The 14,294-nt window shown below is 42.4% G+C and overlaps 1 protein-coding gene across 2 annotated transcripts; it reads left to right on the top strand.

The window, feature by feature from the left end:
• Positions 1-1,986: 1,986 nt before the first annotated feature.
• RB195_017007 (uncharacterized protein) lies at positions 1,987-9,929 on the top strand (the record flags this gene model as incomplete). 2 transcript variants are annotated; one of them, XM_064183796.1, is made up of 7 exons in its annotated part: positions 1,987-2,085; positions 6,245-6,373; positions 7,173-7,253; positions 7,399-7,783; positions 7,837-7,883; positions 8,023-8,057; positions 9,602-9,929. In XM_064183796.1, 7 exons carry the CDS (start codon positions 1,987-1,989, stop codon positions 9,927-9,929), a joined length of 1,104 nt encoding a protein of 367 aa, XP_064039677.1. The 2 variants fall into 2 exon arrangements, with proteins under 2 accessions (XP_064039677.1, XP_064039678.1); XM_064183797.1 differs by having other exon boundaries at positions 2,056-2,085.
• Positions 9,930-14,294: the final 4,365 nt, after the last annotated feature.

The following is a 14,294-nucleotide window of genomic DNA, read 5'->3' as shown; positions in this document are numbered from 1 at the left end:
CAGACTTGCTGTGATTTTAGCTTTGCTCCCCTTCACTGTTCAATGGAAGTTAATAGTAGTAACAATTTCCTCAAAATCAGAATTCTCTTTTTCTAACAACGTTTTTTTCTTTCTTTTTTTTTTACTATAAATAAAGGCAAAAGATTTCATAGTCTTCTTTCTAACGCGCCAGCTCTACATTTTGAGAATATTCGAACTTTTGCTTCAAACACTCCTTCGGTTTCTATATAATATAGAAACAATTCTAAAGCATTACTCGAAGTATGGGTGTTCTTCCTGTTTTCCCCAACAGCTCTCAAAAATGATGTTTTAACATAAAATGAGCAACATAATCGTACTAATAAAGATATGTTCCACATCAGATCATGTAAGCTGTTGGATACTATTTAGGCAGCCGTTTGTGTGGGTGTTTCCACTTTTTGAAGAAGGCATGGCACCAAGTTGAGGCCCAAGTTGAGGCAAACTGCAAGGAAATAGATAAGTGGAGGATTCATAGAGGTGCAATGCAGTAGGTGCAGTGGTCATGAAAATAGAACGGTTGCAACGTGTAATTTACCTTTCGCGACATCTGCACAAAGTTATTGAGCACCGATCCGACGCCGTGGGACCCATCACATCCCATTTCAAAGCTATCTGGTGTTGGTGCACCAATTCGACGCCATTGGATCCGTCGCACCCGCTTCTATAGGTATCTGGCGCCGGTGGACCCGTTACACCACCTTCTATAGGTGTCTGTCGCTGGTGGACCCGTCACACCCCTTCTATACGCATCTGTCGCCGGTGGACCCGTCACACCCCTTCTATAGGCATCTGGCGCCGGTGGACCCGTCGCACCTCATTTTATAGGTATCTGGCGCCGGTGGACCCGTCGCACCCCCTTTTTGAATTTTGTGACTGACGAACACACACACACAGACACACGTGACCGAATAAGTCCGCTGTTATATATCATGATATAATATAATACATATATCATGATCATGATTATGATCATGATATATAATAACGGGCTTATTCTGTCACGTGTGTGTGTGTGTGTGTGTGTGTGTGTGTGTGTGTGTGTGTGTGTGTGTGTGTGTGTGTGTGTGTGTGTGTGTGTGTGTGTGTGTGTGTGTGTGTGTGTGTGTGTGTGTCAGCCACGAAATTCAAAAAGGGGGGTGCGACGGGTCCACCGGCGCCAGATACCTATAGAAGGGGGTGTTACTCTGAAGTGCGGCTTTAGCCCGACATTCAGACTGGTATGTAATAATGATAATGGGCTTTATAAGTACAAGTCATCCTAGTCCAGTCCAGCGTACCAGGCTTTCCTCCAGAATCAGAAGCCTATTTTCTGTTACTGTGTTTTGCATAAAGATTAAAAACCCATAGGCAGGTTGCAAGCCAATAGTCCCATGAGTTTTGGGAGAACGTTGCGATCTGCCGGACTGGACATGTGAGGCCTATTTGTTGGAGGCGTCTCCAAACCGCCTCCCTTACACGTTTCAGTTACTTCAATGAAAGCTTTTGGCCTGACCGACTGCACACCAGAAACAGAGAGAACACGTCCCCTAAATCTACCTGCATCTCAGGGCAGACACAAGGTCGCTTTTGATCTGCGATAAGCCCTCTATCTGTTTATAACGTCTTCATGTGTCACTTCTTTTGAGGAAGCTGAGACGAATATTATACAGCCGCTTCCATCTGCGTTCAAGAGCGTTAACAGATAGGTTTAGTTGAACGCCTTCGGCGGCGAATTCCTCAGTCTGGCTGGAGTTGCCGCTGCAATTAGACATATTCTTATTATTTATTAAAAGTTGTTTGTCTAGATCCATATGAAAATGCAGTGGTATTTTTTCTTTTATCAATAAGCTTTCATTGGATACAAATATTGTCAAAGCATTCGTCGCATACATATCATTCACCATGATACACATTGTTCACGTTTCGGTCAGCACAAGGGTATAGGTCTATTCTTGCTTTACTATTTCTACCAGAAGGTTGTGAGCAATGCGATTTTATATCTTCATCTTGGTAGCAACGAATATATGCGGTATCTCTTGGCTCGTAAGAGGAGACATGTGCCCAAAAACTGGAAGGAAGAAAGACGTGAGCGGTCTTGACTACCTGTCCATCATATACCATGAATCCTCTTAAGCAACATCGTTGCGGGTTAATTTGCGGATCTAAATCCAAATGATTTGCAAATGTTCTTGGGAGACAGATGCGTGAAAAGATTCTCACTGCGGAGTCCCACAATGAGATCCCAACATGCAGAACTTTCTATGGTCAAAACAATCTAGAAAATTGATTGAGACATTTTGAGGAATTGCTTTATTTAAAGCTCCAGCGAAGTTGCCCAGAAAAGCTCAGATTCTGTGCATATTGTTAGGTCTGGAAGATCCCGAATAATTTCGTTATGAGATCACACTGAAAAATATTTTAGCGTTTTGAAGAAAGTTTGACCTACAAAATATACGTATAACTTATTTTAATACCTCCTCGTTTTTTCTTAGAATTTATATGGGACAGGAATGGGAAAATACCACTTTCCACACCTTTGTCCTGTCTAAAAATTTGGAAAATGGCGAAATCCTGGAAATCAGAGCTAATAGAGAAAATCCTCGAGTACAACGTACTGGAAGGCGACTTGCTTAGCGTGACGTTGCTCCGAGTATTAGACTTTATTCAAAATCACATTACATTTTTACATTACATTTTACATTACATTTCTCCACGTTCGAACAAAAATCGGGATTTTAGCAAGTTTAGCACAAAGCTAAACAACGTCTCAAAAAACACTCATCTACTCTGATAGAGGGTCTGAGAAAAGCCCTATATGCAAAATCTCTCCTTTCAGGACCAACAAGTCCACTCAAAATTTGGAGAAAAAAGAGTCCAAAAAAAAAGTCGAATGTCTTTTTTTAGGAAATTAGTGATTTTTTAAAATTATACGAAGAATCCGAGTATTTACGCATAATTTGTCTTATGAAAACCAAAAAGATCCCCTTGGAGACATGAGATTTGAAGAAATAGGTAAGGGTGTAGTTCACGAACATGAGGGTAATTGTGCCTAACTCCCCTCGCTACTTTGACAACGATTCCTCAACGATGCACCTTATTTTGGGTGATAGAAGGTAGAGAACTCAACCATAATCCATCTGCAATCCAACTGTAACTCAAATACTCAGCAGAAGCAGCGTCACCCGAAGTCGTAGACGCTCTGTGGACTGCTCTCGTTCTATCTCCCTTGGTAAATTGTATAGTTGAAAATATTGGATCATACAAAGCTGCTTCACACACTGTTATCTGGGTTCACCTTGATTACCTTAACTCCCTTTGATTTTCGAAGTAGTCGAGCGGGCGCCAGTAATTCTTCCATTTATCCTTATCGCATGCCAGAATCGTCCAGTGGTTCCTCCTTTCGCGTGGGACACGAAGAGCATCATAATTTTCTTTGAAGGACTTCGTGAAGAAATCTGACCATCGGGTCGGCGGTCTTCCTGTGCGTTTAATATCGCGAGGAATCCAGTCGTCCACGGTTCTGATCCAACCGTTGTCGTTAAAGCGCATCACGTGTCCGGCCCACCTTATTTTACTTTCCTTGGCAAACGCGGCGGTGTCTCTAATCTTCGATCTCTGAGATAGGAGAGAACTTCGAATCCCGTCCCTCACTTGCGTGAAAAGGGATGCTCCTAGCATCACTCTCTCAATTGCGCGTTCAATGACGCTCACCGCGTTTTCTTCCTGCTTGCGAAATGCCCAAGTTTCCGAAACATAGGTCAAAGCAGTACGTACGGTGATGTTGAAGAGGCGAGGACGGAGCCAGGTGTTCTTGGTCTTCTTCACTACATTCTCGATGCTCTTATACGCTCCCCAACCCGCTCGTCTCCTCCTGTCCAGCTGGGGGGTCCGGTCGTTCATCATGTTCAATTCCCGACCCAGATAAACGTAGCTGGTGCATTCAGATATGTTAGTTCTGTTGAGCGTGAATGGGGCATCCGAGTCCCATCCGTTGCGCATGAACATCGTCTTTTCAGATTCAGCTGAAGACTGATGCATGCACATGTTTCGTCGAATATGGTCAGCATTCGTTCTGCTTGGCTGATGCTAGGTGTTATCAGTACGGTGTCATCAGCAAAGCGCAAAAGGTGTAGCTGCCGACCATCACCCTTTACTCCCATGTCGTACCATTCCAGCTTTCGTATTGCGTTCTTGAAGGTGGCTGTGAATATTTTAAGTGAGATTGTATCACCCTGTCGGACCCTCCTCTGTCCCTCTTCACGTCAATGATGATATTCATGTAGAATGGAGAAATTCCGGTCGTGAAGTTACTGCACAGCTCTCGAAGTGCCTTTATACACTGAGCAGGGACGCCTTGGTTGTCCAAGGCTTCCATGACCGCTTCCGTCTCAACTGAGTCAAAGACCTTTTTCAAGTAGATGGAGGAGAGACAGAGCGGCATCTTGTACTCTCGTGATACTCGGTGAGTTACGAAACAGTGTGAATACGTCGTCTCGTCTCAGTCAGTCTGATGACGTCGTACTTAATCTTCTTGGCTTGCATCATCAAATCTTCGACGGCCTCTCCCGATGCAAGCGTAAGTGCATTATAAGTACAGGTCAACCTAGTCCTTTTCCGTTTCGGTAGCCTATATGACTTTTGCAAACTCGTCTTTCCTGGCGCTACCGTACCAGACTTTCCTCCGGAATCAGGAGCCCCTTTTCTATTACTGTGTTTTGCATAAGGATTAAAAACCCATGGGTAGGTTGCAAGCCTTTAGTCCCATGAGTTTTTGGGTGGATATGTGGAGCTTATTTGTTGGAGGCGACTACGAACCACCTCCCTTGCACCTTCCAGTCACTTGTTTGCACGCAGGAGCGACGTGCGGAATACGAGGATGTCATGAGTCACTTCTGGCTCAGCAGAAACAGGGAGTCCATACCCTGAATCAACTCGCGTCTCTTTGCAAGTACAAGGTCGCTTTTGGTTTACGACTAGTCCTCTATTCGCCACCCGGAGACGCGCCACGTAGCCTCACAACAAACCGGCTGTGATCCCTCTAGTGAGTGAGATCCGTGGTTATCTTACTTAACTTAAACTTACCTGGCTGGGGGGATCTCGTGATCAAGAAGGCAGGACCCCCATGGTGAGGCCCATGCATTGCACATTAGCAGGGACTGACCTGTGTGCCAGCCTCGAGTTGAAGTCACCCAACAGCTAAATTTTTTGTTATCTTGGTTACTGAAGAAAACTGACTCTGTGTACGTTCACAAAACTAGACACCTGCTCCTACCTATTCACAGGAAGATCCCGTCGTCAGTTTGCTAGTCCGCTGCAACTGGCTGATATTATATTGATATTATCGCCTAATGATCACACTTCCAACACTGGAGTGTCGTTCTTGAGGTGTAAGAAGTTAAACAAAATGTACTCATTTACCGCTGGTCCATATCATGTGAAGCTCAGCTTCCCGCGCAGCCTCGCCGGCATGAATTAAGGCTGTTTCGCACACCTTTCTGGATCACGAAAAAGAACTCAGCATGACCAAGTTAAAATCGCAAACGTAAACGTACTCGAACTGTTTATTGACCCGAGTCTCCTTAGGTCCCTCGCTCAATTTAACTGATGTTATCAACTCATGTATGTCCGGTAGTCTACCGTGATGAAACAGAGAGTTGCTGCTAAAGTTTGCATGTCCCACCAATAGACGTGTATCTTATTAGCAATGCGTGTTATTGATTTGGGCGGTGCACTGAACGAACCTAATCTTTAGGTTCCATTTTTTTCTAGAATCTTTTGAAGGCAGGGTATCACGAAAATGACGATGTTGAGATTACTGTGGGCAAATTTTGAGTTTGTGGTGCAGATTACGAACACGAACGAATCTCCGCTCATTTTCCCCTGATCGTTCTGGAGCACGTCGTAGGAAACAAAGTACGTTCCTATGAGGTGCGCGAAAACGCTCCAACCTTGTGCACGCGCCATGTCCGCGAGAGACTGGTCGAATAAGGTTCTCTCACCAGCCTGTTCATGTAAGGCCAAAGAGTAGGCTGCTGAGGGAACCGGAACAAAGTAACCAAGAGTGGGGCATTGTGACGTAAGAGTGCACTAAACGTCAACGCAAAGAAAGAACAAATGAAAGAAACGCATGCACAGACGTACTATATTCGGTGTAAATCAAATGCACAAACTACACTGTGAAGGTTAACCATCAACGAGCTTGCGCCTAGACTTCCATCTGCTCCTGCAATTTTTCAGTTTTTAGGACGTATTGGTCAATGGCCACTGTTTCGAGCTTCATACTAATATTGGTTATCCTAATGTGCCACTCTGTACTTACAATCTAAGGAGCCATCCAGCGTCGTTCTTTGTTGCAAAGAATCAAGACTTCAACGTATGTTATTTTCTAGCAATGTTCTCCTTTTCGTTTTTAGACTAGAAATTGAATTAATTAACATCTTTGAGTTCCTAATATCGGCTAAATTTTTCACCTCTTTGGAAAATTAATGTTCCATCTCAAAGAAAATATTGGAAGTTAAAAAAATGCAACTTATCTACGCACAAAATAAACGCGGATTGGGTTTAGTTTGCTCATGACATTGCACCATTTCCTTTTCAGTAATCTTAGCTAAACGCATGGATTGCTTTAGAGGGTGAAATGAAGTCTTTCAAAGGCAGCGTACGCAGCAGTTACCAACGTTATGTCCGCTAGTATTCAGGATTGGGGACATAGCTTCCGTTTATCGAAGTGAAAACGCACATGGAGACATACACAAATGAAAAACGAACTGATCAGGACAGTAGTGATCAACGTGGTTGACGACACTACTGATTACACTCCAAGAGACTGAGTGAATTTTTGTGAGAAGTAGAAGTGAAATTACACGATAAGGCTATTCTTTGCACATTGTGCGATTTCGTTTCGTCAGTGCTATGTAGTTGAGTTGTTTGAGTGTAAAGAGTCGCTTCGACGGGTCAATTAATCATCAAGATTGTTTCTGGCACAACTATTCTTTATTTATTCGCGAGAAATGTTCCATATCTTGGCTTTAATTAGCGGATAGAATCCAAGATGAAGAATTTTTTCGAACGCTACTCTTAGACACCTCACCTTTTTAAAGAAGCATGCGGTTCTTGTTGAACTGCATTGATATGCGTCGTGCAAGCGTCAACCTGTTTGTAATTTTTTGCAGAATCGATGTACTCCTTATAAAAAGAAGAGTATAAATTGCTTCTGTTCATCATACATTGAACTTTGCAGCCGTTATGTGTGGGTACGTCATATTCGTCATAACAGAGATCATGCAGCGCGATACATGACTAACATCCAGATATCTAGAACATGTTTCACCAGATAATTCTCAACATTTTTCACACACAAGGCTTCCAAAGATTTATTTCTCAGCAAATTATTTGCAGGCGCAGCTACCATATTTCTGGATCAAGAATTGTCATCGTACTGATTTATTTAATAAAATGAAAGAACAGAAATGGGTTTACTCGACCTTCGGTCCTACTACGATATCAACTTCTACTATTCCCACCCGTTCTATGTCTACCGGAACGGCATCTAAAAAAACTCCTATTACTCTCAAAACTAAAAGTACCCGAACTACTAGAACTACTACCACCACTATCAAGCGTTCTACTAGTCCTGACACTATAACGATCGTGACAGCTGCAGAAAGGAGTACGTATTTGACGACTACTAAGAAAGTAAAAGAAAAAAGAACTGTATTCGTAAGCACAACATCTACAGCGGAAAGCTCCTCGTTTTCACAGTTGAACACTAGAAGTGTAAATGGTAACAGGTAGCCCCTAAAACACACCTTTGCGCTGTAAAACCGCTATCTTTAGGCGAGACAACGGATTTTCCAGATGTCGTTGACGAAATATCGCCCAAGGTATGGATTGACTACTTGCATACATAGCAAACTTATACATAAAAGGAACGAACAGAAAAGAAATAAAGTGATTACTAATGCTGCACGAAAAAAAAACGTAACTCAGCGTTTATTTTCCACTTGAAATAATCGCTTTAAGGAACGAATTCTTCGAGACCAAAGAAAGAAGATTCTGTGAGTTTTCTTCTTCTTTTTTTTCTGCGATTTGTTCGCATGTTATAATTTTGTATAAGAAGCCTGCCACGTGCACGTTAATGTGGTTTCGCATGTTTTTAGAAGATATAGCTGAAGTACTCATGACCAGTTGGTCGAGATGATCTCAATGACGATATCTTTCTCAGTGTTAAGGACCCATGGTTTGATTTTGCAGATAACTGCTACAAAAATCTTAAAGGCATCACCCCACGAATCTGAGGTGGTGCAGATTTCAGGTGGAGTATTCGTATATGGGATGGGAGACTACGGAGAGGGGGGTGATTCCGTCCATTTCTTCATAATTGCCGCAAAAAACGGCCCGGAAGATACGGCTTCATTCGTTTTGGCGCACCATTTTGTACAAGAGGTTCGATTGGAGCGCGCCAGTCTTGTGCGGCGCCGCATCTTCCGGGCCGTTTTTTACAGCAATTAGCAAGAAATGGACGGAATCACCTCCCTCTCCGTAGTCTCCCATCCCGTATACGAATACTCCACCTGAAATCTGCACCACCTCAGATTCGTGGGGTGATGCCTTTAAAGAACAAAGCATTCAGCAACTACGAATCCTTTTGAGATGCGCCAACGCGTTCCACGTAAAACTAACAGGCAATGTATCAAGAAGGGAATTTTGTCCTCACAGACAAGTTTACTACGAATTTACCAAATCCAGAGAGATAGACTCGGTTGGCTTACGTCGATTTCGATCCGTCGACCGTGTAGACACAGCGGAACCTCATACCAATGTAACACATCCACCACATGCGGCGATTGCACTTCCGAAGCGGATTGACGAACGCCAAACTCACTTTGAACGAAGACTTTATGCCATAAAAGTTAAACTACACAAGAAATTGGCTCTCTAAATTGCACGAAATTGTTAAAATTTCGCTCCAATCTAGAATATCTGAATTCTGGTGGTATATTATGACTGCACATTTGTAACTGTTTGCTCGGCTGGCGTGTCCACAAGTGGAGCCTGGTCGAGGCAGCAGCTAATTTTTCGAAAAAAAAAACAATGCAATGGGGAAAAAATTGCCATATTCGAGAAAAGAAATAGCATGTTAGTAAAGAAATAGGAGAAAGTTCATAGAGTGGGTGAGAACAAAATACAATTTGTAACATCTACACATTGTGTAGATATTGTCTTCATATTCTCTTAAACATATTTTCTCAACACCTATATACCTACGAAAGTGGATGGGAAAAGGAACTTTTCTAACACGTATCTCGACATTTTTTTTTGGAAAGAAACGATTTTTAGATTTCTCTTTGTAGGTGGTTTCTTCGTTTATATTTCTTCCAAACGTATTCATGATACACTCGTAAAGGGGATGATCTCTGTGTTAAAGTGCACACTTTCTTTTTCCGAAATTCAACAACTCGGTGCTAACGAGGAGATCAAATGGTTCAATGAATTGGCGTAAGCCAGGTGTTCACATGTTTAGGTTTAAAAACATTAACCTCTTCAGTTCGCTTATTTTCTATTATACTTTTGTGGTCATATGTATTTGAACATCTTTTAGAAATCATTCAACGCTGCTGCTGCTGATATTATCGTCAATTATGACTACTGTGCTAGTTGTACAGCTAGTAGTTTTGAGACAACTCAGAAGAAAATTACTGTCAGATCATAAAAGCGGAATTACAAAGTCCAGAAATAAACAAGAGAAGAAATCGCCTGGGAAAGGAAAAAAGAAAAATGTGATACATCACGATGAAGAAGAGAAAAATAAACAGAAGGACGCGACAGCCGACAATGATAATGTGACGGATTTGTACGCACTTTCTCGGATTGGATTACATCCAAAGACAAACTCTAAGGAAGGATCCACGGAAGGGAAAACTCGCTGAGGATTCGAAAAATAGTGCAGATGAAAGAAAAAAGAAAACCTCAACCAGCAAAAATAAGTTATTGATAGCGCACATTTAACGATCTACTATAAATTGATATACAGATCCTAAACGATGTTAACTTCAAATAGAATGATTAATGTGAGTAACGTATGGTTAAATGGTATGTAAAAACTTGTGAATATGAAAATTATTCTTCTGATTTGTCGTTGAGTTTATCTAACGTTTCGTTTTGCTTTCTCTTTACAGCTTTCTAATAACTTTTTCCAAGTGTCTCGATTCAACAGAAAAAGGCACATTAATTACTAAAAAAAAATTAGGGAAAGAAATTACGAAGCGGTGAAAAGAGAAAAACAACGCGAAATATTACGTCTTTTAATGCACGCAGAAGCAAACTGATCTCCTCGATAAATAATGGCGGGGAAAATGTAGTTAAGAGGGGAGGGAGGCAATCAACCGCACTCTTTATTTCTGGAAGCTCCACCTTCCTTTTTCTTTTAGTAGCTTTCAGCTTACATGTCAAAGGTCCTCTAGGAATAATACTTAGGTATTAGGGCCTCGATTGATTTAGTTGTTGACTTCCAGAAATAAGAACCCCCTCTCCTCCAACTACACTTTACCCAGAGATCGCAACTAGAAACTCGCCATGAACGAAAAAGTGGTGTCTCATAAACTGACCTGCATTCGGCCACTCAACTGCACACGGGAAATCTTGCCATCAAACAGAACCAAACGATAAATAATGCGCGTCGGTCCGGATCCAGAAGTAGTGACTAAAAGTTGAAAATTTGACACCATTCGCCACATATAACTGTGAGGTGTCTCAAAGAAAAAAAAAACAAGAAAAATACAAAAAAAAAAACATCGCAGCTTGTTGTTCGAGAAGCAGTGTCTACCACCAAGCTCAGTAGATTCTACATACAGACGTTGTTGAAAATCCTATAAAGTAAAAGCGGAGTTCAAACGCTTCTATAAACCCTTCTTTGATACGAAGAAAAACAAAGAAAAAATTCGATAGATTTGCCAAAAGTCGAGAAGGGACACGAAGAAAAAGATGGTCGCAACGGAAGCAGACCAACCACGATAATGTATACGAGAAGATCGATGGTACAGTCGGGTGAAAACGGCGGCTGCGCTCGAAGCGGCGCGGATGGGCTGGCAATTGGGATCGAGGTGGGACCATCACGAACTCCAACGATGGGTCCTCTCTTGATCCTGACCGCTACGCTGCGCCGCACCGCATTGAGCGCAGCCGTTTACGTAACTGTACCGCACCCGACTATACTGTAGTACTCAATTGGAGCGCACCAGCAGTGTGCACACGGCGCATCTTCCCGGCCGCATTTTTGGACAAGAACAAAAAAGAACGAGAATGCATAAACTCTGCTGATGATGCAAGTGCTCAGATTTTCGTATAGGCAAGTAAAGTAAGAGGAAGTTTCCAAATGAAATAACTTGAAAACTATGAAGGGGAAGTGTTAAGAACGGCTGCGCCATTCCCGAACCAAATGGCTGTGGAAAAGATGCACCTGCAAGCTGTAGAGTTTATTAGCGGACTGTGCAAGCGTAGTGGGGCCATTTTTAGGCTGACTTGAGAGTCTCTTCTAAAATCGCAACCTTCGAGGAAGTAAACTATAGTAGGGTCAAAACGACATGGAGCATGATACAGTTACGTAAGCAGCTGCGCTCGAAGCGGCGCACTAGAGAAAGCGGTTGTAATAGATATGGGATCATCGCGATGTGCAGCGAAGAATGGTGCTGGCAAGGGTGCATCCTCGATACTGACCGCACCGCCTGGAGCGCAGCCGCTTACGCAACTGCGCCGTGCTTCATGTCGTTTTGACCTTACTACAGATCCAGTGCATTTTTAATTTTGTAATAGACTAGCTCCGTAATTTTGTTTCACCTTCACATGGTCAGGCCCTGTAAAATCCTTCTTTTACAAACCAGTGCAGTCGATCCTAATGGGAATTGAAAATTAAACTGCAGAGAGTTCCGACCAATACCGGATTACAACCTTTTCCTACTTAGTAAGAACGCAGTAGCAATCGTCATCATCATGAACACAGTAACGAGCTTATTCTGTGGTGTGTATGTACGTGTGTATGTATATGTGTTTGTGTCACGAAGTTCCAAAAATGCGGTGCGACGGATCTCACGACGTCGACTTGGTGCCCGACTCCAGAAAGCGATAAAATGGGGTGGGACGAGCTCTAGAGGTGCCGAAATGGTATGGAGACGTCAATAACCGTTATAATGGGATGAGGATGTGACGCTATGGCGTCGCGAAGCAGTAGTAGAGCTCAAAAACGCGAAGTGAATTTGCGAAGAAGTAAACGAAACATTGTGCGCATGAAAGCTGCTGTGTTGCGTTTCATCCCTATGTACTCAACCAAGTGTCTATCACCACCGTACGTTTGCCCAATCGCTTTGGTAACATCCTTTCTTCGGAAATTGGAAACACGCATGCAAGAGGCTGCTCGAACAGTTCACATGATCTTACGTGGAACCTTATCTTTATCAGTACGATGATGACGTTCATGACTCTTCATTATTCTGCGCTAATTGTTGAGGAGAAAGAAAAGCAAAACTCTGAATTACGTTTCCGAATTTTTACGGTATTGAAAGAGTATGTATAAGTGTGAAATCAAGTTTGGATGCTTTCCAAATTTACTACCTACGCGTTTAGGTATTAGGTTGGTGCAAAAAAAAATGCAGGTTTTTCTGCCTAAAATCTGAATTAATATAACTCAGATCTAACAAAATTCATTCAATCAAAGTAATCTCCATTACAATTAACGCACTTTTGCCAACGAGAAACGAGCTTCTCAATGCCAATATCATAAAAGTCTGAGGTTCTGGAAGCGATGAACTCATCGAAGGCAGTTTCTGCATTGTCTTGGTTTCTGAGGTGTTTCTCCCACAAGAAGTTATCAAGGTACTTGAAGAAGTGAAAGTCAGCAGGCGAAAGGTCTGGTGAGTATGGTGGATGATCCAAAGTTTCATAGTTCAACTCATGCAGCTTTTGCCGTGTGATCAATGAGACGTGAGGTTGTCATGAAGTAGGATTGCTCCTTTTCTATCGATCAATGCCGAGCATATACTTCGCAGTTTCTGGTGCATTTCGTCGATTTGCTGGTAGTACTTTTCTGCTGTAATTGTTTCACCCGGGTTCAGAAAGGTATAGTGGATCATACCCGCTGCAGACCACCAAACCGTGATCATAATCTTCTTCTGGTGAGTTTTCGGCTTTGGGTGATATCGTGGAGTTTCTCTTTGGTCCAGCCACTGGGCAGATCGTCGCCTGTTATCATAAAGTACTCATTTCTCATCGCAAGTCACAATCCGTTCAAGAAATGGATCGTTTTCATTGCGCAAAAGATGTGCCGACGATATCTCAAAACGGCGATTTTTCTGACTTTCGGTCAATTCATGTGGAACCCACTTGTCAAGCTTCTAGGTCATACCAATTTGTTTGGATCGTGGATCAGCTTCGACTGTCACCTTCAATAAGCCGTTATCAAGTACTGGTGCACGGCCTATGTGGTTCGTCTTCGAGGCTGGTGTTGCCGGCACGAAACTTTTGGAACCAACGTTGTACTGTGCATTCGTTGATACTTCCCTGGCCCCATACTTCGTTGATATTTCGAGCGGTTTGAGTGGCAGTCCGGCCCAGTTTGAACTTATAAAAGTAAATTTGACGAAAATTGCGATTAGACATCTGAAAATGAAAACCAAATAATTTTTATAATAAACAACATGAATTAAGTTCCATATGCATATTTAGAAAACTCATATAATAAGCTTTCCAACAATGTATAATACCTCATAAAAAAGCCTTGGTTTATCAAAAAAAAATAGTGTTGAAACTAATAAAACAAAAAAAACCTGCATTTCTTTTGCATCAACCTAATATAAGACCATGAAATCATCACTTCAGTTCATTATCATTTCGTAAATGCTTAAATTCCTAAGACGAAAGAACGAAAGAAGAGTCGTTAGAAAAAATAAAAGTTCAATTTTTTTGGAAAATGTCACTACATTTAACTTCTATTGATCAGTGAACCGTGCACTAGAAAGGGTTGATTTCCGGCTTTAGGCGGATGTTCAGACTGGTTATGTAAATAACATCGTAGTATCAGTCTCACTCCTCAGGTTCGAGTTACTGCTATGGTCGGCTTTTGTCTTTGGAATGTAAAATTATATGGGCACTATTTGACTGCGGTGGCTATTCCCGACCATTCCCTTCTTAAAGGCATCACCCCCGAATCTAGGATGGCACGAGTTTTAGGTGAAAGGGGGGGGGGGGGGGGGCGCAAGGGTGACGCGGTGCAATAGAGGTCGTAAGAAATAGCGTTCCGGGGT

This window comes from Necator americanus, chromosome II (assembly GCF_031761385.1).
Source record: "Necator americanus strain Aroian chromosome II, whole genome shotgun sequence".
NCBI lineage: Eukaryota > Metazoa > Nematoda > Chromadorea > Rhabditida > Ancylostomatidae > Necator > Necator americanus.
This window is presented reverse-complemented; position numbering and strand designations above follow the sequence as displayed.